Source organism: Camelus dromedarius, chromosome 20, assembly GCF_036321535.1.
Source record: "Camelus dromedarius isolate mCamDro1 chromosome 20, mCamDro1.pat, whole genome shotgun sequence".
Classification (NCBI taxonomy): Eukaryota; Metazoa; Chordata; class Mammalia; order Artiodactyla; family Camelidae; genus Camelus; species Camelus dromedarius.
Window position 1 is genome coordinate 32,916,262 of NC_087455.1, and position 22,700 is coordinate 32,938,961.

Genomic DNA, 22,700 nt, shown 5'->3' on the forward strand with positions numbered 1-22,700 from the left:
AATCCATGAAGTGATGCTTTAGAATGTAGCTTCAGAAAATAGACATGAGCTGGTATATATGCATTTACAGTTGGTTCTCTATTCTTTTGATCTTAGATGATTTTTTTAAACAGTTATTCATTCAACAAATATCTCTTGAGTGGCTGACACACACTGAGTACTGACAGTGTAATGGTGTAGAAGAAAGACATAGCCAGTCCTCATGGAATTTATATTCTCATGAAGAAATACATACTGAACAAGTAGATAGAAAGACAGAAGCTACCAAATGTTACAGGACTCTGAGCATACAGAGAAGGTGCGAGGTAGAAGAATTTGAGGGAGAGGCCTTGCAGTCTTTCACTTGAGCTCTGAAGATTGAAAGGGAGTCAGCCAAACAAAAAGCTGGGGAAATCACATTCCAGACAGAGGGGCTGGTGAGTGCAAGGGCCCTGAGGTGGAAAATAGCTTGGATGATGTTTCAAATAGAACCTTTACTGCATTCTGGTCAGTTGGCCACTGATCACTGGTCTGAGTCACTATATCTTTGGCACTACATGCAAGGACAGTATCAGGCATTCAAAATGAGGTTGAAAAGGGTAAAAAGACAGAGTAGAGTTTTGAGCCAAAGACTGAGGCAGACCACCAGAATGGGTTCCAGAAATCAGGAGATGAACAGAACCAAGGTCCCTGGAGCCCACAATGCGGAGCGTTCTGGAACTGCTGCTTTTGAAGATAATTCAGTTCATACCAACCCGCCTGCTCAGTCCTGTCATTATCTGTTGATGATAACAACCATGATCAAGGCCAGATGCCAGTTATAATTCAGTGATCGCGTCCCATGTGTCAGCTTCCACATCAAATGCTTAATCCCATATCATTCTCTCGACAACTCTGTCAGATAAACAGTGTTCTTCCCATGTTACAGATGAGGAAACAGGTGTGACATTAAACAATATATGTAAAGTCACACAACCTCTAAGTGGCTAAGCTGTATCTGAATCTAGGTCTGTCTGAATCCAAATCCTACTCTCTGTATCGTTACCTTCGTTAACCTCCAATCTTCCTGGTAACTCTGGTTGGCATTTTTTCCCAGAGGACTAAAGAAGCCAAAGGGTCATCTGATGCAAGAGGACTTTAGCCTCAACGAGAGAAAGAGCAAAAGCACCTGCAACAACAAGAGGCTGACTTGAGGCTACTTGGGATTATTTCCGTTCATATGCTACACTAGACATTTTTTCAAAGGGCATGCATAAGCAAACAACATTGTCATAACCTGAAACCTGAATTCAAAATGCATTAATTTCTTTTCACCACTAGAGATTCGGAAAAACATGCCATGGTGATGTGACTCTTAAGCTTGTGCTTTCGATAATCAGAAAGCTGGAAAATAGAAAGTGAACATTTATAAATATTTAAAAATTATGAATGCAAAAATAGCAGCCAAGAATAAATTTTTATATCAAGGTTATAAGCAGATGAAAAATGACAGTCCATACTAGGAATGCAAACAGACCATTAATTATAGCAGCCTCACAAAGCACCGTAGTAATAGCAGTTTGCAATTCTTCACCAAAATTTACATAACTATATGGTCTCCTCTCAGATTCCAGAGATTCTTTTTGATAAGTAGCAATTCAAAAGGTTAGCCTCCTCATCTATATTATTATTCAACTTCCATGCATGTGAAATGGTGATACCTTGAATTCATATGTTAGCAAAACTGATAGGCTGCGTCTAACTCTTTTTATTCATTCATTCCAGCAATACTGTGTGCCAGGCATTGTGCACAGCCATGGGGACACTGAGATGAATAAGATACACTGAACGAGATACAAGACCGAGAAACAGACTAGTAAGGACACACCCCCCAAAAGAGGTTGGTCAGACTAAACAGACGGAGATCAAAATGGCTACATGATGTCAGGGGCTGTCTCCCAGCCAGACAGTGGCAATTAAAGTAGTGATACTAAATAAATTTAGTTCTTCTTTCTCTCTCTTCCCTCCTTCCCTTCTTCCTTCCTTCTCTTCCTCTCTCCTCCCCTCTCTCCTTCACTCCATGATTCCCTCTTTTCCTTTCTCTTTAATTCAATAAGTATATCCAGTCATTAGTTAGCAAGACTATGTAATAATAGTACTTTACATGAATGCAAAACTTACTGTGTGTCAGGCACTAATAATATCTCATTTAATCCCCACAGAACACTGGGAAGAAGGTACAGTATTAAACCCATTTTACAGATGAAACTGAGACACAGAGAGTTTACACAGTTTGCCATGGTCACACATCTGGCAAGCAGCCAAAGACACAGGCACTGTGACTCCGGAACTGGGGCTCTAGAGGACAGAGCCCAAGTCTATCCATCATGAGGTGGTGTGCCTGGCACGCTACCTGAAGCAATAATAAGCATTCAGTGGTTAAAGGACACTTTAGAATTTCTAACAAAGACCTTCTAAACAAAGAATCTGCCTTTCAAATATCAGAGAGAGATGAAGAAAAAAACACGGTGTTCAGTGTGGGTCTTCTCTGGTTCCCCCCTTGGGAGCACAGTGGCCCTCCACCTGCATAAATGATGAGAATGGGCATTCTGCTTGATTACTGTGCATCTGTTATGAGCCTCAGAGTGAATTAAGCAAAAACAAAATAAGGAAGGAAAAGAACCTACAAATTGGGGCTGGCTCAGTTGCACCATTTTGAGTCACAGTGATATTTACCTTTTTGTAATCACCAGCAGGCACACATGCCCCTCAAACTGCAAAAGTATTTCAAAACAATTTATATCAAGCTTGATAACTAATTAAGCTAAGGTCATGCCGAAGAACCAAACCACCAGGACATCAAAAATCTAAGACAGTCTAAGTGTAAAGTAGCAGCATTAATTTTTCTCCCGTTAAAAAAACAAAGGGAGGGGGACCAGCTTTTGTACTCTCTGAGAATAAACTGGCTTTTAAAAATCATCCAAAATAGACCTCTCAAGACATTTCACCTCTGCTCTGAATGTTTTAAACTGGTCCTCTGATTACAAAAATGTTCATGTTAAATCTCATCAAGAGGCTTTCTTAAGATGAAGAATGTTTTATAAATTGTAATGGTTTTAATCAGAGCCCTCTTTGAAGCTATTTAACTCTACGATGTAGCCCGACCATCGCTTCAATTACACCGTTTTTCGACTCTGTATTAATTAAGTATCATTATAGGGACTGATTTATGTACTTTTTCACAGCCCTCTCACCAGATGGTCTAACAGTCTCCCTCTCTGACACTCCATAAACATCACCTGGATTCACTCATCTCTCTCTCCAGCTGAATGTTTAATCAGATCTTAGTCATCTTCAAACTGGATTGCTTCTCTCCCTCCTCCTCTTCACTACACTCTGTCAATACAGTACACAAAGGCCAAGTGATATGAAACATAAACCTGTAGTATTTACAAAGCCAAGTCCTATCAACAGCTCATTCCCACCTCGATGAATTCTTATCCAGTGTGGTGATGCAATTTTCACAGCAAAAGGAAAGGAGAGTCTTTCGCTTCCTTAGCTGATTAAAACTTACAGCCTGTGTTCAATTATCTGGGGCACTGGAGAAAATAACTGGAAAAAAATGTGTATCTGGCAACAGGAGTACAACAGACAATCTGGCCTCAGTAGAGTTGCTTTCTGAATTATATTTTGTTCGGGCTAATATAAAAATTACTTCGCATTCTTGAGCTCGTTTGTTGAGAAAGCAGGAGGCAGAAGCCCCAGGGTGTACTGCTCTGCAAGGAAGCCAGTCTAGGGTTTTAAATTGCCTTGGGTAATCTAAAAAGTGGATAACAGAGAAATGGGAATGCTTAACTGTTTTGTTTTGTTTTGTTTTAAACAAAATGTAAAAGACAGATTAATGGGACTATCTCAAAGCCACCTCAAACTCCAAACATCTGAAAAACAAACTGGTCGGGCTGCCTCAATATCGGCCCTCCCGCCCGACCCCGTAGTTCTTTCTCGTCACTCCCTGGCGCCCAGGCTGGGCGGATGGAGACCGGGAGACTGGCAGACTGGAGAGGGCACGTCTCGTCAACACAAAGGACTTGGTGGCTAACCCATGAGGCTGAGGTTTGCCTTGTAGAAAATACAAGATGTTGCCACCAGATACAGTTTTTTCTCTAAAAACCACAAACCCCTATTTTTATGTAAAACTCATGATTTTTAAATATTGGGCTAGACTGAATGCAGATTCATCCCTTGGTTTTTGATCCTTGCCTTACTGTAAACTTTGACTCCCCCTCCTGCCTCCCTTAAATGCAACCAGTCCCCAGGTTTTGATAATTTTTTCATACTACCCCTCTGTGTGGTCAGGCCACTCAAGATGGCTGCCCTCTCGCTCTCTGCACATCCCCTGCTCAACCAGTCCCTGCTTCACCTACACCTACTCACATAACTATTCAATCCTCTTAATCATAGGGCCTAATCAGTAACTGCCTGTGGGCTTTCCTCCTGCCCCAGCAGCTGGTTTCCCTGATAACCGATGAGCCAACCTGATGTCAGGTCCACCGACAACTGGGAGCCTCCTCCTCCCCCAGGTAGCGAACACTGCTGCCACGTCCTACCTGCTGTCTGCCGTACACAGTAGAGTGTCACTCCAGGACTTTGCTTCAGCTTGTAAGGTCCCCTGTTCAATAAGCAGGTCGTGTCTCTGTCACTGTCTCCGGGCTCTTTCTTCAGTCTCGCTGCTGGGCAATTACGAGGCTCTCGGCCTTGTGGGGTGCAGCCCAACACCCTCCTGCTGTCGCCTCCTCTGTATTCCCACTGCCATTGTCTACACCCTCACTATTTCACATCACATTGTTAGAGCCGTGTCCCATTTCACCTTCTCAAAGCTTGTCATGTTCAGTCACCAGACTGATCTTTCTGAAACGGTAGTTCCCACACATACAGGAGAATCACCTGGAGGGCTGCCTAAGCCACAAACCCCACCCAAGTGCAATGTAATTTAACAGGTCTCAGGTTGGCCTGACAATTTGCATGTCAACAAACTCTGAGGCTGGGGCTGTCTCAGGAACCATACTTACAGAGACAGTGCTCTAAAGCATCAGCCCCCAGCTCCAACACAATCAACGATCCTCCATTTCCTCCACATTAAACTTAAAACTCCCTGATCTGGTACTTTGGATTCTACGTAAAGCTGGTCTCTTCCCCTCCCCTCAAAATTACATTTCTCTGATCTAGGAAACCTGGCTCCAGCTGAGCTGCTCTACTTGTGTAGCGCCCAATGCATCATGCACTCCCACTCTCTTGCCTTGATCGTGGATAGAATGTCTTTCCACCCCACTTCTGTTCAGGTTCAACCTTTTCATTGAATTCACCCAAAACCCACATCCTCCGTGAAGCCAGCCACATCAGATTTCTGCTACCGCGTCTAGACTCCTATAGCGTTAGCGCTCCAAGTTGCTTGGTGAATCTAAAATGTATGGGATTTAGAGCCAGAGACTCTCTGAGTATGAATCCTAGTTCTTTCATTAGCTGTGTAACTTGACTGGCCACTCAACCATTCTGAACCTGTTTCTCCCTCAATAAAAGAGCAATAACAATATCTGTTTCTACTGAGTTGCATAAAGAATTAATTGAAACAAAGACTATTTAAGCCTTCATTGAAGCCTAGTACAAAGTAGGTGCTTAATAAATGCCAATGTCCTTTCTTTGTTCCTTTCCCCAATCATGAATTTAGCACTAAATATAAAATTTATTATGCTAACTATGTATATTTTAAGCTTATCTTCCTCTCTTTTAGCCAGATAGAATATTTCTGAAGAACCAAAAACATGTCTAATTCCCCTTAGCAACTCTAGTGCCTGGCAACTTCTGAGCAACTGGTAAGCTTTCAATAAAAATTTACTTCAAAAATGTGATTAATTTGAGAAACAATATAAGGAAGTGGTTCCATAGAGCGGCTTTCCTCTGTAGAATTTAAATCTCTTACTAATTAAATTTATCCTATAAATATCCTCGGATGACAAAGGCAAAACATATCTTACACACAGAAAAACTGAAAAAGGGTCTCATGGGAGTTCCCATTAGATGTCCCCAGTTGATACTCAATATTGAACAAAAGAAAAATCTTTATAAAAGCATCAGTGAAGGAAACATCTTCTCATTGAAGTCAATGGGAATAATGAGAATACAGAGAAATAACAACAAAGAACCCAGAGATAATGCCGGCAACAAGTAATGGGCTTCCCTTTGAGGACATCTGTCGTGTGACCATGGACTGCTGTGCTTCCAAAACGGCTGGAAAATACTGACAAACTGCACAGACAGGTGTCGTCACTTTGGTGAAAACACACTTCCTGACCTTTAGGAGATTTTCTAATTTTGAAGTCAAGCAGCAGCAAATTACAGTTGATATTCTGTTCTCAAGTGTTGCCGACCTCTACGCCGTTCCTAGACAGCAGCCAGTATCACCCACTGCCTAGAGCTAAGGGAACTCAAAACACATGAATATTGTGGCAGAAAAAATATATAACCTGCCACATTGGCATCTGGATATTTCCCTCCAAATACAAAGTGGCCTAAAAATTCAAGTTGTTTTTGAGTTGACTATGTAATGGTTACACAGTTTGGCCTGAGCACACTAGGCACTGGGTCACCTGGCTTGTTGTAAGAACCCTACCACGATTGATTATATAACCTCAGACACTTTCTGATTCCTTCAAAAGACACTTCCTGAGCAACCATTCTGTACTAAATATTATACTAGATGATGGGGATACAGAGGTAAAAAGTAGAGTCCATGTGTTCCTGGAACTTACAGTCCAGTGTGGAGTCACAGGCAATTGGAGCAGACAGGACAGTTGTTCACCAAGCTCATTTTCCTTTCACAGTGACCATGAAGCTAGACCAAATTTCCCAGCCTCCACATAACTGTATTCTGGACAGTGGAATAAGCAGAAGGAGGTCCACCATATCCAGGCCTGGCCATGGAAAACCTCCCCCTTGATTATCAGCTTTATCTCTCCATTTCCTTATTTGCCAGCTGGATGCAGAGGACCCTGCAGAGGACACTGATTTTTTAGAGGTGATGGAGCCAAAAGATGGAAAGGAGCAGGAGGCCACCTGCTGAACATCTTCCTGGAAATATTATGTGAGCAAGAACGAGATTTCTATTGTGTTAACTGAGTTGTTTGTCACAACCGCTAGTCTACCCTACCAAAGCATGAACCACCTCCAAGATATTATGATACAGAGTATGCACAGGATGACATGGGATACCATAAAGAGGCGGTGCACCTGGGCTGGTGTTGGATATCAGAGAGAGCTCCCCAGAAGAAGAAACACTTAAGATGAATCCTGAAGGACAGTGTGAGATAGTGAGGAAGGGACTCGAAGGTTGCAGAGGAGAAAGTGCATGCAAAGTCATGAAACTTTGAGGAAATGGGGTACATTGGGAAAGTCTTGGTGATTCCTGAGTAGTAGAATGTGGAGTGATGTTGGGAAATGGAGCTGCTCAATACGTATTTGCTGAAATGACTGATAAAGAATAGAACCTAGAAGATGCAGTAACTACTAGAAAAGATGGATAAGGGAAGAAAGAAAAGTAAGCAAGGACCATCTAACTTAGAAGGCAGAATAGATGGCATTATCTTCACGGAGGTAGAAAATTCAGGAAAAAGAGGTGAAAGAATAGATTCAATTTTGGGTGAAAAAAAAAGAACTGAGTAGCTATGGAACATCCAAAAGAAGAATCAGCAGGTGGTTTAATGGGCTTAGAGCTCAGGCAGTGGTATGGACGGGAGAGCGGGGTTTGGAAGGGCCACAGTCTAGGTGCTGGCTGAAGCCATAAGCATGATGAAATTGCTCATAAAGAATATTCAGAGTGAGAAGCCAGAGAAATAGGGAAAGAAGAGGCAAAGAGGGAAAGAGTAGGAGCTGGAGAGACCAAGAGAGAATATGAGAAATAAGTCAAAGAAAACAAAGAGAAGAGATATTGAAAAAGCAGTCAAGAATGAGAAATGCTTCAGAGAGATGAAGTAAGATGATGGCCTGAAAAATGCCCATTATATTTGACAACTAGGCAGCTATTTGTGACCTTAACAAGCTCCATTTCAGTCCTGGGAAAAGCCAGGTTAAAATGGTCTGCAGAGCGAGTAAGAGATGAAGAATTCGAGATAGGAATACAGAATACTCTTTATGGAAAATGGGCTCTGAAAAAACAATTGGCCTGAAGTGGACAGAGAGACAGAGTTCGTTTTGTTTTGGTTTTCATTTTTTCAAGATGCAAGACTTAAGCATATTAATATGCTGAATTCTCTGAACTTTTCTTTCTCTATCTGTAAATCATGTCCCTCTGCTTGGTCCATTGGATTGTTGTCAGAATAAATAAGGTGACAAGGTGACATATGTGAAAGGTTCTAAAGTACTACGTAAAGGGAAGAGTTATTTTGTATTTATAATTGTTGAAAATATGGAGTTACAAAAGTTAAGAGTCTACTGAAGTATGACTGGCTATAAATCAATGAAAAAATTATAATCAGTCTGGATCTAGAAATATTAGGAAAAATGCCTTTTAAATACATACTACCGGTTGCCAACATCAAATCTTAGAGGCTAACAACAGATTTCTAAATCCTTTGCTGGACAAAATTCTTCTAGTGCTCCTAGGTTACAGCCTGGGTTCCAGATGTCTTCATTACACCAGGAAAAAAAATTGCTAATGAACCCTGGCAGATTGCTGTGCATTAAGTCATCTGGGAATTTATTAGTCTTATGAGTAGTAGTTCTTAAATAAATGTTTCTGGCAATCACCCAGTTTCACAAAGCAACAGACTAGCTTCACAACTGAGGTCTCATGAGCACTGAAGTCACGGTGGATGGCCACGACTTGTTGAGTATGTTATTCTAAGGGGTGGTTGAGGTGTTCTGGGAAGTAAGCTAGCCATTCAGGATTTCCCTCCTGGGAAGATTAAGCATCCAAAAGAATATGGTCCAATCATTATTTCACAAGTCGCCAAACCTTTAAAGACTCTACAAAGAATATTATTACTAGCACTATGACATCAACGTAACTAGGTTTTCTCTCATAAAACTTCTAACAAGCGGTTTAGCATGCCCCATCTTCCTCCCCTGGGAAGATATCTTATTCCTGTAAAAGGAAAATGTCCCTTTCCTTTTCTCAGCACTTTTGGACAACTCCTTTCTGGGTTTCCTGTTCGCTGAAGTCTCCTCGGTTATTTTATTTTCAAGGGTATAGGGTGTTAATTAATTAAGGTTAAGAAGCTGTGTCTCCAGTGCCAGAGAGCAATTGTGCAGAACAAAGAAACCTTCCTTTACAAAAGGTATTAAAGATCTGGTCTTGAGACCCAAATGAACCCTATTTGCAAGTTTTTGCAAGTTTTTTTTTTAATCTCAGACCAGGCTACAACAGTAAACTGGTGCTTCTTTTACAGGTATTTCTCAAATATTTCATCCCTGATATGTGACACTACCATACATAGCTATTAAACTAGGCCCAATATCTTCAGGTCAATTTTCAGACCTTTTATCCACTGCAATGCCAAATTTCCTCCTAGGACTGAGGGCGAATAAAGCACTTTGCAATATCCTCAATCAGAACTACAAAGTAAAAGCAAATACTCACGTTGCCCTCAAAAAATACCACCAAATACTTATATAGACCTTTACAGATCATCAAGTAGCTTTCGTAAGTTTTCTTCATTTAATCTTAAAATAATTTTGTAAATGTACTATTGTTCATCATTACTGATTAATAGAGGAGAATGGTGAGGCCCAGGGAGGTTTAAGAACATTCCCAAGGTGGCATGGGATTAACAAGCTACTGTGCATAAAATAAATAACGCAACAAGAAAACATTGTGTAGCACAGGGGATTATATCCATTATCTTGTAATGACTTAAAATGGAGTATTATCCATAAAAATACTGAGTCACTTTGCTGTACATGTGAAATTAATATAATATTGTAAATCAACTATACATCAATAGAAAAGAACATCCCCAAGGCCTCGCAGTTCTTCAGAAGCAGACAGGTCTATCACCAAGGTCCTCTGCTTCCTCAACTCTCTCCACTACACCACAGATGGCCCCCAGCATGTTACCCACTTTATTTTTATTTCTCTTCTCTAGCAACAATGGAAAAAAAGCCTGGCTCCCTCTGAAGTCATTAGACATCTTTGATGAAACGCAGACGTGAATTCACGTCTCCCTCCAATGAAAATACATAAAATATATTGGTTATATAAGGAATGTTTGGGATCATCATGGATGTGGAAAGCTTTTTAAAGGAATGCGCAAACGATGCTTGGAATCTTGAAAAGGCCAGAGAAGATATTACAAACAAATGACCAAATGCGGAATGCGGGGAACATTCCATGAACAATCAGTATTTTCATTTGACTGGTTTGTTTTTATTCATAAGGGCTTCTCTTTCATGGAAGATGCTGCTTTTGGAAAGCATTTCAAAGGAACATAATGACTAACCTGTAGATGGAGAAGGAAGCTACCGATCGAATGAGGGATGCCAAAGCCCCCACTTTGGCAGCTTCCACAGCCCCCTGGACACGATACTGCACAGTCCTCGAGTAGTTGGTATAAGGTTGATTATAAACGACGATCTTCCCTCTTGCTTCTGGGGCCCTTCTCTGCAGTTCATTGAAAGAGGTCACCACCAGAACTTCTGCTGTAATGCCTGGAAATAAAAGTCATACAAGATTAACGTATGGTTTCCGATCGGCCAGGGTGACCTGACACACAAAAGGTCGCACATGCTCTATCCACTACATCTGGCAAACTGGTTTGCAGAGATCAAAGTTTCAGAGCCATTTGCCATGGGAGAAAGATTGTAGGGGTTAGCTAGTTTCCCAAGAAAGAGAAAAGGCATTCAAAATAACATAACCTACAACTCATAAGGTTTTTCAACTCACTTGACCAGCTGGTATTAAATCACAAATTGCTTGAAAAGGTGTCCTTTTTTTTTCCTTTTTGCTTCTTTTCCACCCTAAGAAGTTATGAGTTTCACAGAATGACACTAATTATTTCTTTTAAAAATGCATTTTAGAAAGCTTCCCCTGGGATCAGTGAAAAATATATTTATCTTTTCATAAAACTATTTTGATCTGTCGCTAAAATACCTCCGTTGACATCGTACAAAGAGTGACAGTTTATGAAGAATGTTCTTAGAAGCCAATGATGTTCGTAATCCAACTTATAACAAATGGTTGATGTAGCCTCTCCCAAGAGCCAAAAAAGTCAGCTTGTTTTCTTTCTTCCTTTGTACCACTTTTGAAGAATGTGGAAACTTCCCAAGCTTCTGGATTTACAGTACTTGTTCATCACCGAACACAGAACTAGTCTTCAGATTAAAATTTTAAAGATGTTGTATAATTGCCCTACAATCCTATTGTCTCATGTAGAAAGACGGCCATCTTTCCTCCTGCCACAAGACTCGCCCAGATCATCCTGATCAGGGGACAGGGTTTCACAGCTTCCAAGAAGTCATTCAAAAACTGCCAAACCACTGAAGATTCAATTTGATGGAGCAGTTAGAGGGACAAAAAAAAAAAAAAAAATATTTAGCAGCAAAGACCAGATGCAGCAGCTAAATATTACCACCTAAAAGAAAGCGGCAGGCACCTACTGTTTTGTGGCTTTAGCCACACAGTCGTGAAACACATCAGTAAAAACTGAAGTATAAACATATATTTCACATACTTTTTAATCTGGCAAACTAGAGAACTGGGTTCTTTGGAAGCTTAACAGACGTCATTAAAATAGTAATTGTTACTTGGAAAATCCTTTTAAAATGCACTGTAGGTAGGAGAGAATTCTTGTTTTCAATTTGGACCCCATCATAATGAACCCTTTGGGCGGGCTCCTCTCCGACTTCTGGTTCCACTGTCCGGACTGAATTTGTCTTTTTACTTTAAAGTGACTGATAACCGATCTATAAGCATGTCTCCGCCAACATTCAGAACTCAGAATTTAATTTATGATCTAAAAAGAGCAATGTACAATCATGGAAAGTAAGGAAGCCACTAGCTTTCTCACATGATAAATATGTGTAAAAATACAAATAAGGGTTCAGCTAGACAGATTTTGAGATTCATAGCTTTCTGAAACCTGGAGTTACCTTGAAATTTGACTGGCGTTATTGTTGGCATAGCACAGGAATTTTGTTGATGGTTTTCAGCTGTTCCTAATGAATAACAGATTCAATGGTCCACCCAGGGGATATCCCAGCAATGGGGTAATTTTGGCATCTGGATTGGAGCCACTAGAAATGAAGCCAAATTTCTATAAGTTTTCATTGGCCACTGCAAAATTAAAGTCATACAAGGGTAATGCTTCACCATGGTCTGTGGTTCAAGTTCTCTTAACAAATGCCAGTGATGAAGTCCTAAAGAGCCAGAAACTAACCTGGACACCACAGTTGCCAATGCAAAACACTAGCAGCAGCTAGAGGTCAAAGCCTGTCATGATGAGCTTGGAAGAAGAGTTCAAATTAATCTGTTTTCCTGAAAACTCAGAGTCATCTCTGATTCCTCTGGAACAGAACAACCTGTGAACAACCTGAACTGCTGAAAAGTCAGATCAGCCTATGTCACCATCCCCCTGCCCCTCTTCCTCCTTGGCTGATAACCCATCACTTCAACATACCACTCAAAGCCTGTCTAGCTCTACGGACACAGGCTCCCTTTTAAGTTCCATCAGTACTAAACTTCCAGGTCCCCACTCCTGCCATGCTGGTTCACTCTTCAGTATCTTTGTTCACACACTACGGTACATCATGTCCTAATGACCCCATTTTCCCAACTTCGTCATGTGACACCTATTTACCCCTTAGGATGCCATTTAAGAAGTACTCCCAGGCCTCTGGCCTCAACCCCCTCCCCCCACCTCCAGGAAGGCTGTTCATGCACCACTCTCCTCTGCACTTTCAAAGTGTCCTAGGCAAACCTGGGCACTAGACAATAAAACTGCCTATTTATGATTCTCTCTCCCACCTTCAGGGTCTGTGGCCATGTTCACTTTTTTTTGGAACAATACCCAATCCTGGGCCTGACACTGTACTCGGTGTATGTGTAGGCAGCCAGTCAATACACAACCCTTGAATGGCATGGCTCCGAATAAGGAAGGTCTAAAGCATTTCCATAAAAGTGCAATTTTACCTTTAAAGTTTGATAGCACTTCTCCCACAATAACTCAGCAGTCTGACTCTCTGACCACCCACTCTGAGCACAGCTGAACAACAATAACCAAGCAAAAAAGGCAGTCAGAATAGAAATACAAATCCCAAGTATGAAAACTCAGGTACTTGAACATGAGAAAAGCTCTTCTGTTCTTACAGCCTAGTTACCCTTACTTTATATAAAATTCTGAATCTAGCACTTAAACCTATGAACTATGAGAAACAACAAATCAAAAAGAAGAGGTAGGTTTGGAATTTAACTTTAAATAGCTATATGTATGTAGTGGCTATCATGCAGAACTCACAATCACTGCAGGCTCAGCCAATTATACAGGCAAATAGCCCAGAGCATCTCTGCGGGCCGAGGGCCTTGCTTCACGACAGTTCAGTAACAGACGTGGCGGTCATGGCGAGAACCTGCTGCAGCAGCCACCAACCAGGTGGACTGTATTCGGTATCCATTGTTTGGGAAGGCAGGGTGTGTACAAAATATTTAAAAAAGAGTTTTGCTCAAACTGAATACAATAAAATCAGGCCATCTGGAAGACCTCATTCTTCCATATAAGTTTGTGTTTTGAACATGTTACATAATCGACATGCTTCTGCTCTCCTGCAAGTCAGCAGGCTCCTCTTCTTTTCTGTCCTCTCATCTCCTTTCTTCCCATGCTCCTGTTCTAAAAGCTAGTCCATGAGAATTCCAAAGAACACAAACCCAGTGTCATATACCCTGACCTGCCTATTGATAATTGTAACCCACTCCCAATCACCATCCCTCTTTTCTTGCTTAATTTTTCCATAGCATTTATCAGCTTCTAGCTGCATCCACTATAGTAATGTAATCTCCAAGGGGGGTAGAAATTCTTGTCTGTTTTATTTATTAATGTTACCAAAGTGCCTGAAATAGTGCCTGACATGTAAGATGTGAAATTCACTCACACACACTCATAAGTACAAATACACACATGCACACATGCATATACTAAATGAATAAAAAGAAACCCCCAAAATAAAAGTATAATAATCCCCCATCCCTGATCACTCTCCAAAAGGCATACTTCGAAGGAACTTGTGTATTTCTGTAGGTCAGCGTAATTGATGATAATAATAACATCTGTATTTGGGTAGCTTTTGTTTATACTGATGTTCACAGCAACTCTGCAAAGTAGTTATTAGGAGGACGCTGAAGAGCACAGAAATAAGTTTACATAACTACTGGGCATTGAAACTGAGAGTTTGAATGTATGTATATCCATGTGTGACTGAAGCATTGGGCTGTACACCAGAATGGACACAACACTGTAAACTGACTGTACCTTAATAAAAACATAAACAAATGAAACTGAGAGTTGACTCCTTGGGTGTCTGAATCCAGGGGTCACGCCCCTCCTATTAACTGCATTGTTATATTTTTCATAAATGTAAAATACATTAGAAAGAAAAGCTCAATATTTTCTTTTCAAGAGGAATAAGAAGGAAAAATAAAGAAGTATATAAAAGCTTGCCTGAATTATCAGTTACTTCTTAGTCTACCCAGGATCTTGCTCATCAATCGGAGCGCTGTTATCACACTAGGTCCCAATCTATAAGTGAGGGAGTTGAGGAGGGTGCTTCACTCTAGGACAAGAGTCATCAGACTCTGTTACAGTAACGAAAAGGATTATGGTAGTTGATTCTGAAGAAAATGTAAGACTGAAACTAAAATTACTCATAAAGCGACTCTCTTGGCTATAGCTGATTGTATCACAGAATAGTATAAAAATCCTCAGGTTCTTTCTTACTCTCGACACCTAATTTTCAAAATCAATCAATTTATTTTTTAAATGGCTTTCCCTGTACATAATTACTGCTGTGGTCTTCTTGCATAGACAACAGATGCTGACTGCTGTGGTGTTGGCTCAGATCATTTATTCTATACAGAATTTGAGACTCTAATCTCACAGTCTCTTCTGACCCGATTCCTCCCAAGAACAGTTAAGAATAGGAAGACAGTGAAGTGAGAATTTCATAATGTTTTCTACTATTAAAAGGAAAAGACTACAGACATAAAAACATGTCTCTGGAGCTCAATTCAGTGTCGTATGTCTTAGGAAATTGATTCTGATTTCAGAAGACTTAAACCCCCTTCCAACAGGAATATTCCAGCCCCACCTAAGAGAAAGCCTAGCATCTTAACTCTTGTCACATAATCTTATACCAAGTGCATTATACAAAATAACTAGGTCCAGTGGAATGGCTAGCTTTCCCTGCACTCAGTTATGCAGAAGGGATAAGAGTTGTTCCCAGAAACTCAGTGTTTTGGTCTGAAGCGGTAAGGAAATTGCAAATTCATGGCAAGGCAGATAAAAGAGACTCAGGCAGTCCTTTCTGAGTGTCCATCTGTTTATGGAGATTATTATGATTGTGCAACATCCTTTTCATGGAAGAACAAGCCTTAAAGATTCAAATTTATTCAACAAATTTACAGCCTTCTGACTGGGCGGGCTTTGTGCTGAGAATTGGGCACAATACAAATTTGAGTACCTTTCACTGCTATCCCTAAAAATTGTATAATCTAGAGGAGAAAAAATAGGTAAACAATAACTTTTAAAAGAGCACTACTTTTTTTTTTAAGTGTACATTAAGAATTTCTTGGAGGTAGAGCAGGGGTTGGCACACAAGGGTCAGGATGGCCCCCATCTGATTTTGTAAATAAAATTTTCTCAGAACACATAAAATACTAAAATTTAAAAAGTATAAGGAGTGCAGAACGCCACAAGTGCTAAATTAAAGTACAAGGTAAAATTTCACAAAATAAAAACAAATCAGCATCAATTCTGATGGGGGGAAATCAAGCAAATTTCCAATAAGGTAAAACTTTAAGTATGCCTTAGAAAATTGCAATAGACTGCAAATAAAGCAAAGGGCATTCTCAGGTAAAGCACAGAGAAGGGAGGACAGAAATAGATGAAGCATCTATTCATTTACAGTGAATAGAAGGCTTCCTGCCAGGCCCCAAGACAGACAGTGGGATACTCCAAAAATCTTCTAATTTTTAACCAAGATATTTATGGATCTCTGTCATTCTGTGAATTCCAAGAAGGCAAGCAAAACAGTGTCCTTGAAACAATTTTCAAGAAAAAAATAGTTAAACTCAGCTATTAGCTGGCATGAAAGTCAGAAGAGCAAGAGGCAAGAATGGTAGCTGGAGGCTTGGGACCCACGGTCCCCAAACTGGCTCGGGAGAGCTGGCGCCAATCAAACCTGGTCTGTCTGCCTTGCGAGCGAGCCCAGACCTGGCTTGATCACAATCCACAGACACAGTAAATTATCATCTCCTCCGGAGGGGCAGCCGTTTGCCCAACGGAGTAGCCGTCTTGCCAGACCAACACCTGAGGGCGAGCTGCAAGCAAGGCAGCTTGTCTCCCTTGACCTCTAAAATACAGAATTTACACATTTCATTGTCTAATGGAGCAGGGCCTACCATAGGACCATTATGCTTGATTCAACATGTAACATGGGACCCAACTCAGCAACACACAGCAGCCACAAGCACAGAGGACAGACCAATCATTAGCAATCTGATCACTTAGAATCCAAACTGCTTGCACAGGGGGAAAGGCAGTCAGACTTTTGGGTACCTTGATTAATTTTAAGCAATTATCACAGGGAGCATTTATACTCTAGCACATGAGGTGTATTGTGTTAGAAAAAACACAATTGCTTTGAAACATGGTTCGTTTGAAACACGTTTGAAGTGGTTGTTTTCTCCTTAACCCTGTGTATTTCCATGTAATGGAGGTTGGTGTGGGTGAGAGAGGGCTTTTGCAAAAACCATTGTCATCTAACACATCTGTTAAGGTCAGCAGCTGGAAGGTACTATGCACCTCAGTCAGCTTCCAGTGGTATTTCAGGAGTAAAATCTGCAGGCCTTAGTGACAGTGAGGAACACCAAGGTGAGTTTCTGCAGACTAAAACAAGACTAGTTATCATGGCCTGGGGGTCCTGGCCAGCTTTGCTGAGAAAGATCTGAGAAATGAGTGCTGATGGGACTAGGGGACATGGGAAGGGAGGTTGGGGGGAGGAGGAGGGAAGAGAGCATTGAGATTAAAGTAAGCAGAGAGTGAGGGAGAGAACGGCAGGAGAGGAGGCTCGTGGACTGTAGAGTGACATCATGGGGGGGCCTTGTAACTGTATTAAGGAGTCTGGGTGGGGAAGGAGAAGTCAGGTAAATTCAGATTTACAGTTTGAGAGTATCACTACGCTTACTGTGATGGAAGGCTTGGACGAGGTAAGAAAAGGAGGAGGGCTATTTAGGGGACTACTGCCACATTCTGGCCGGGAGGTGATATCAGCTTGCATGAGGGTAGGGCAGCAGAGATAAAGAAGAGTGACAGAACAGCCATCATCAGAAAGTCTACAAGTAATAAATGCTGGAGACGGTGTGGAGAAAAAAGAACCCTCCTCCACTGTTGGCAGGGATGTAAACTGGTGCAGCCACTATGGAAGACAGTATGGAGGGTCCTTAAAAAACTAAAAATAGAGTTACCATATAATCCAGCAATCTCACTCCTGGGCACATATCAGAGAAGACTCTAATTCGAAAAGACACATGCACCCCAATGTTCACAGCAGCACCATTTACAATAGACAAGACATGGAAGCAATCAAAATGTCCATCGACAGATGACTGGTAAAGAAGATGTGGTGTATATATATATATACAATGAAATACTACTGAGCCATAAAAAGAATGAAATAATGCCATTTGCAGCAACATGGATGGACCTAGTGATTATCATACTAAGTGAAGTAAGTCAAAGAAAGACAAATATCATATGATATCACTTATTTGTGGAATCTAAAAAAAAGATACAAATTAACTTATTTACAAAACAGAAACAGACGCACAGATATAGGAAAAAAACTTATGGTTACCAAAGGGGAAATGGGGAGTAGGGATACAATGGGATTAATGGGTTAACACTACTATATGTAAAATAGATAAACAACAAGGACTGACTTACTGTATAGCACAGGGGAATACATTCAATATCTTATAACCTATAATGGAAAAGAAACTGAAAAAAAAATTTATATATATCTGAATCAATTTGCTGTATACCTGAAACTAACACAACATTGTAAATCAACTATACTTCAATTAAAAAAAAAAAACAGTAAACCACTTTGAGCAACAGTATGGAGGGGACACTATTTACTGTGATAGGGAAACTGACCTTATGGAGTTTTGCACTCCACTAACTATACTGCCCAATATATACAATAATTGTTTTCCTGGGGAAAGTTGTATATAAACTGAAATTTAGTGATCAGATCATTCAAAATGAAGAAGATGTTTTAAAAATTTTAAAGATGAATCCTATCGGTAAAACAAGCATCTTACTTTAAAACTTCTTTACAAACAAAAGTGATTATATCACACTATGCATTCTTCAAGATACACTTAAAACAGGGTATTTATCAGCAACGAGAAGAGCCCATCACTGCGCACTGGCTGGAAAGCTCACTAGCCTTTGAGCCTGAATAAGTTGCTTAACTTTCCCCAGCCTGTAAAATCGGAATCACAACAGTGTTGATGCCGCCAGGATCTTGGGAACACTGGGTGAGAAGATAGACGTAAAAGCTGCCCTGTGTGTTATGAAGCATTATAAGACAGTAAGAGTAAGGTATGCAAGTACTCTGGACACATATTAAATAAATCCAGGCAATGATTATGTAATTTATTTAAAATTTCACTTTAAGCTGATTACCAGGAATAAAACAAAAATAGTAGGTATAGTTTCAGCAAACATGGAGCCCACTTGGCCCAGAGCGGAGCTACTCTTTATCAGGTCAGACAGCTCCAGAGGTTGTGAAACTTCTTGTTAGTTTTGGCTAAAGCAATAATTTAGGCACTCGGTATATCATAAAGATCCCACGTCAGGCTGGGCAGAGAAGGTGAGTAGGTTTCATGGGTCTACTTGGCAGCAAAGGGTACAGAAAGGGTGATGGAGAGATGGGTGAGAGGAGCCGGGAAGGGACTTTTTTGAGTTGAGTAGCATCAGAAGAATAGGGCATGATAGAAAAAGATGCCAGTGGTCCTATCTAAAATTATATCCATATTATATTCTGGTATTTTCTCTACCTTTCTGTATAAAAGACTAGCACGGGCTCAGCAGTTGCCTTGTAAACGGCAGTGTCCCTCTTGGAGCATACTGACATGAGACTCGCTCTGGCCAATGGCATGTGAATGAGCAGGGTGTGTGGTCCCAGATGAGCAAGAACTTTTAACAGTCATTGCAAGTTCTGACTGTCTCTTAAGAGTCCTATACTTTCAACCACAAGAATGGCATGTCCCAGATGGGAGGTTTTCCTTCAGGCTGTGAAAAAAGTAACCGACAGCACTAACAACTCTCTCTCTCTCCCCGTGTGCGTGTGTGTGTGTGTGTGTGTGTGTGTGTGTGTGTGTGTGTATCTTAGTGACTGCAAGCCATAGAGCTTTAGGGGTTGTGTGTTACCCCTGCATTACTGAGTAAGAGCTGACTAAGTAGGCACCTGAATTTAAAGCTTCTATCAGGAATTTCTGCAGCTATCTGCAGCTGATAACAGATAAGATATAGAATAAATATATTTACTGCCTTAGGGAAGACTGGTTAAAAATTAGATAACTTCTGTCTTCCTCCTATCACACATCAAAGTGATCAGATGATCTACACCAAACAGTAGAAAACAAACAAATCTGAAGGAGAATTTAGCAAGTGTCAGTGATTTAACACACGCAGACTAAATGACAAAGAATTTTAAACAGGAGATAAACCCTAGAGATCATTAAAATACAGTCTTGGCAGCTCAGTTAGCTAACCCACCTGATGTTACTTCTAAAGGAACAAGCAGCCCTGCTGTACTGTTAAATAATTCTATACAGTTTCAGTGGATTTCAATATTTCATATCTAAATGCGTTTGCCCTCTAAATTCCATCTTCAAAAACCAAAGGCAAAAACGATAGAAACTGGTGTGCTTATGTTTGTATCAAGTACAAAACAATGTTACTATAGTGTTACATCAGAGAGATGGAATAACTCTGTGACAGCTTGGCATTCCAAAACAGGCTTTTTATTTAGCTATGTTTTGAAGTGTTACCTGTCCTATACTCTTCTTAGAGAAGTAAAACTTGGGGGCAAAATACTGCAACCGAACGGAATTTCTGCCCTCAATAATACCTGGCTTAGTTTCATGACTCAGTTGGACACAGCAATTTGCCTCTAAAAGAAGTTTCTAGAGACATGATGGAAATATCAGAACCATATGAATTGCATGGAAAATTTCCTGGATGCCATTTATTAAAGTCCATTGGCTGGAAGAACATAAATTCAACTATCAGTGTCAATCCCATTACAATTTCAATTCAAAGCCATCACCATACAGTTTAAGTAGGAGAGATTTAAGCACAAAAGCATTAACCACATTTAATAGGTGAGAAAATAATAAGCTTCAGGACACTCCAGGAAAGTTCAAATATCTTATCAAACTAGAAAGTGGAAGCACTTGAATTTGAATCCAAGTCAGACTCCAAATCCATGCTCTTCTCACCCCATCCCACACAGCTTCCCTCCTAAAGTCAGCATGTACTTGTATGTTTGCTAGGACTCCGTCCTCAGGTAGCATTAATCTTCAAAGGAGCCTGACATCCTAACTTATTTCACAAATCCCTGAATTTAGAAAGTGGAAAGGAAGGGCAAGATGTTCTAAAGGCTCACAAATGAGTAAGTGTCATTAATTTAACTTTTCAAATATTCAGAGATCTTGTGTTGCCTTCCAGATACCCAAAGTCACTCATTCCCTGCTTCCTCTCCCCTACTCCTACCTGCTCACAAATAACCCATCCTTCTATTCCCAGCCAAATACCTGTTTAATAGTTGCATCAAACTGAACTCAACTAAAATAATTGACATTAAAGTAGGAGAAATGTATTTCCATTTTAAAAGAAATTTTTACCTATAATTTATTTATTTATTCAAGAAATGTATTTGAGCCCTTCCAAAATGTCAGGCCATTCCAAAGTGCTAAAGATACAGTCAAGGATACAGTGATTTCACTAACAAAGATTGCATTCTAATGGGGAGGACTGGTACCCATCAAAAACAGCAAACATATTAATATATAGTTACAATTTAGTAAGTGAAATGCATCATTTCTAAAATTGGAATCCTTGACTTGATCTGGTCTGACAGGATCTTGAAAATCTTCTAAGGAAAGGAAACACTGAGTTAAGAAACTGGGGGATGAGGAGATATTAACTAAATGGAGCAGGAGTGGAAGGGGAGAAACAAAATATTCCAGGCTGATTAAGTAACATACACAAAAGCTCTGAAGTGAAATGAGGGCCAAGGACCTGAAGGAAGAGCAGGGTGGAGCAGTAGAGTGGTGCAAGACGAAGATGGAGAGGGAGGGAGAACCAGTTTAGGCAGGACCTTGAAGGCCACTTTAAGGAACCTGGGTACTTATCAATGAGTAGTTGGAAATAATTCAGAAGTTTTAAGTGGGAGCAGTAATAACACATCTTCTCTTTCTCAAGATCATACAGGATTTCACCCAAATTGGCAATGGCCTTGAAAGTGTATGTTTCAAGCATTAAATCAGAACAACAACAACAAAAAAAGTTGCTCACTAACACAGCTTCTACTCAGTAATATACTGGAAGTCTTAACCAATGAAGCAAGACAAGAAAAAGGTATCAAATACTTAAGGATTAAAAAGGAAGAAACAAGTTGTCCTTATTTGAGAATGACACTATCATCTATAGATAATCTGAAAAATTCTTCAGAGAAAATATTAGAGAAATCAGCTCTGCTGCTAAAATCAGGCAACAGAAGTTAACTTTAGAAAACTGTAAATGTATTCGAGAAAACAAATCAATGGAGATGGAGGCCAAAAACAGCTAGGGATATCTCAACAACAACAAAAACAATGACAAAACACACAGAGGGCACTACCAGATAGTAAAACTTATAACTGAGCTTAAATAATGAAAGAAATGCAGTATTACTACATGGAAAGAAAAATAAATAAATGGAAAATAATAGGATCTAGAAATAGATAAACTCAGTTATGAAAACTTGGTATATGATAATGACAGCATTCCAAATCAATGGGGAAATGATAACTTATTCAATGAATGATCCTAAAAAAACGTCAAACTGCCCTCTACCTGCTAACATATAGGAAAATAAGTTAAAGTGAGATCAAATACATGAGAAATAAAAATCTTTAAAAGTTTTTGAAATTCAACACCATCTCTTATCAAAATCCCAACAGTACTTTTTGGGGCTTCTAGAAGAAGTACTCTTCTTAGTAACAGCATAATCCTTCCGTTCTCAGTTTGAATGTCTCTTCAGAGAGGTCTTTCCTGATCACCAAATCCAAAGGCAGTTTCTGCCCCCTCATTCTTCAGTTAGCTAGGAATGGCAGAAAACCCAAAATAATAGGGGCCTAAGCAAGACAGAAGTTTCTCTGTATGTCATGTAAAATTCTAGGCTACTATGCTCTACGGGTGAGGAACACAGAC

At 40.2% G+C, this 22,700-nt stretch overlaps 1 protein-coding gene across 7 annotated transcripts in view; it reads right to left on the reverse strand.

Annotated features, from left to right (window-relative positions):
* CPQ (carboxypeptidase Q) overlaps positions 1–22,700 on the reverse strand; it is a 391,868-nt gene that overhangs the window by 254,446 nt on the left and 114,722 nt on the right. For all 7 annotated transcript variants that reach the window (XR_010377057.1, XR_010377056.1, XM_031439365.2 and 4 more), the window contains exon 3: positions 10,449–10,656. Coding sequence is in view for 5 of the 7 variants with exons in the window: in XM_031439365.2 (XP_031295225.1) it covers positions 10,449–10,656 (208 nt within the window). In the remaining 2 variants the exon portion in view is untranslated. The remainder of the gene's footprint in view (positions 1–10,448; positions 10,657–22,700) is intronic.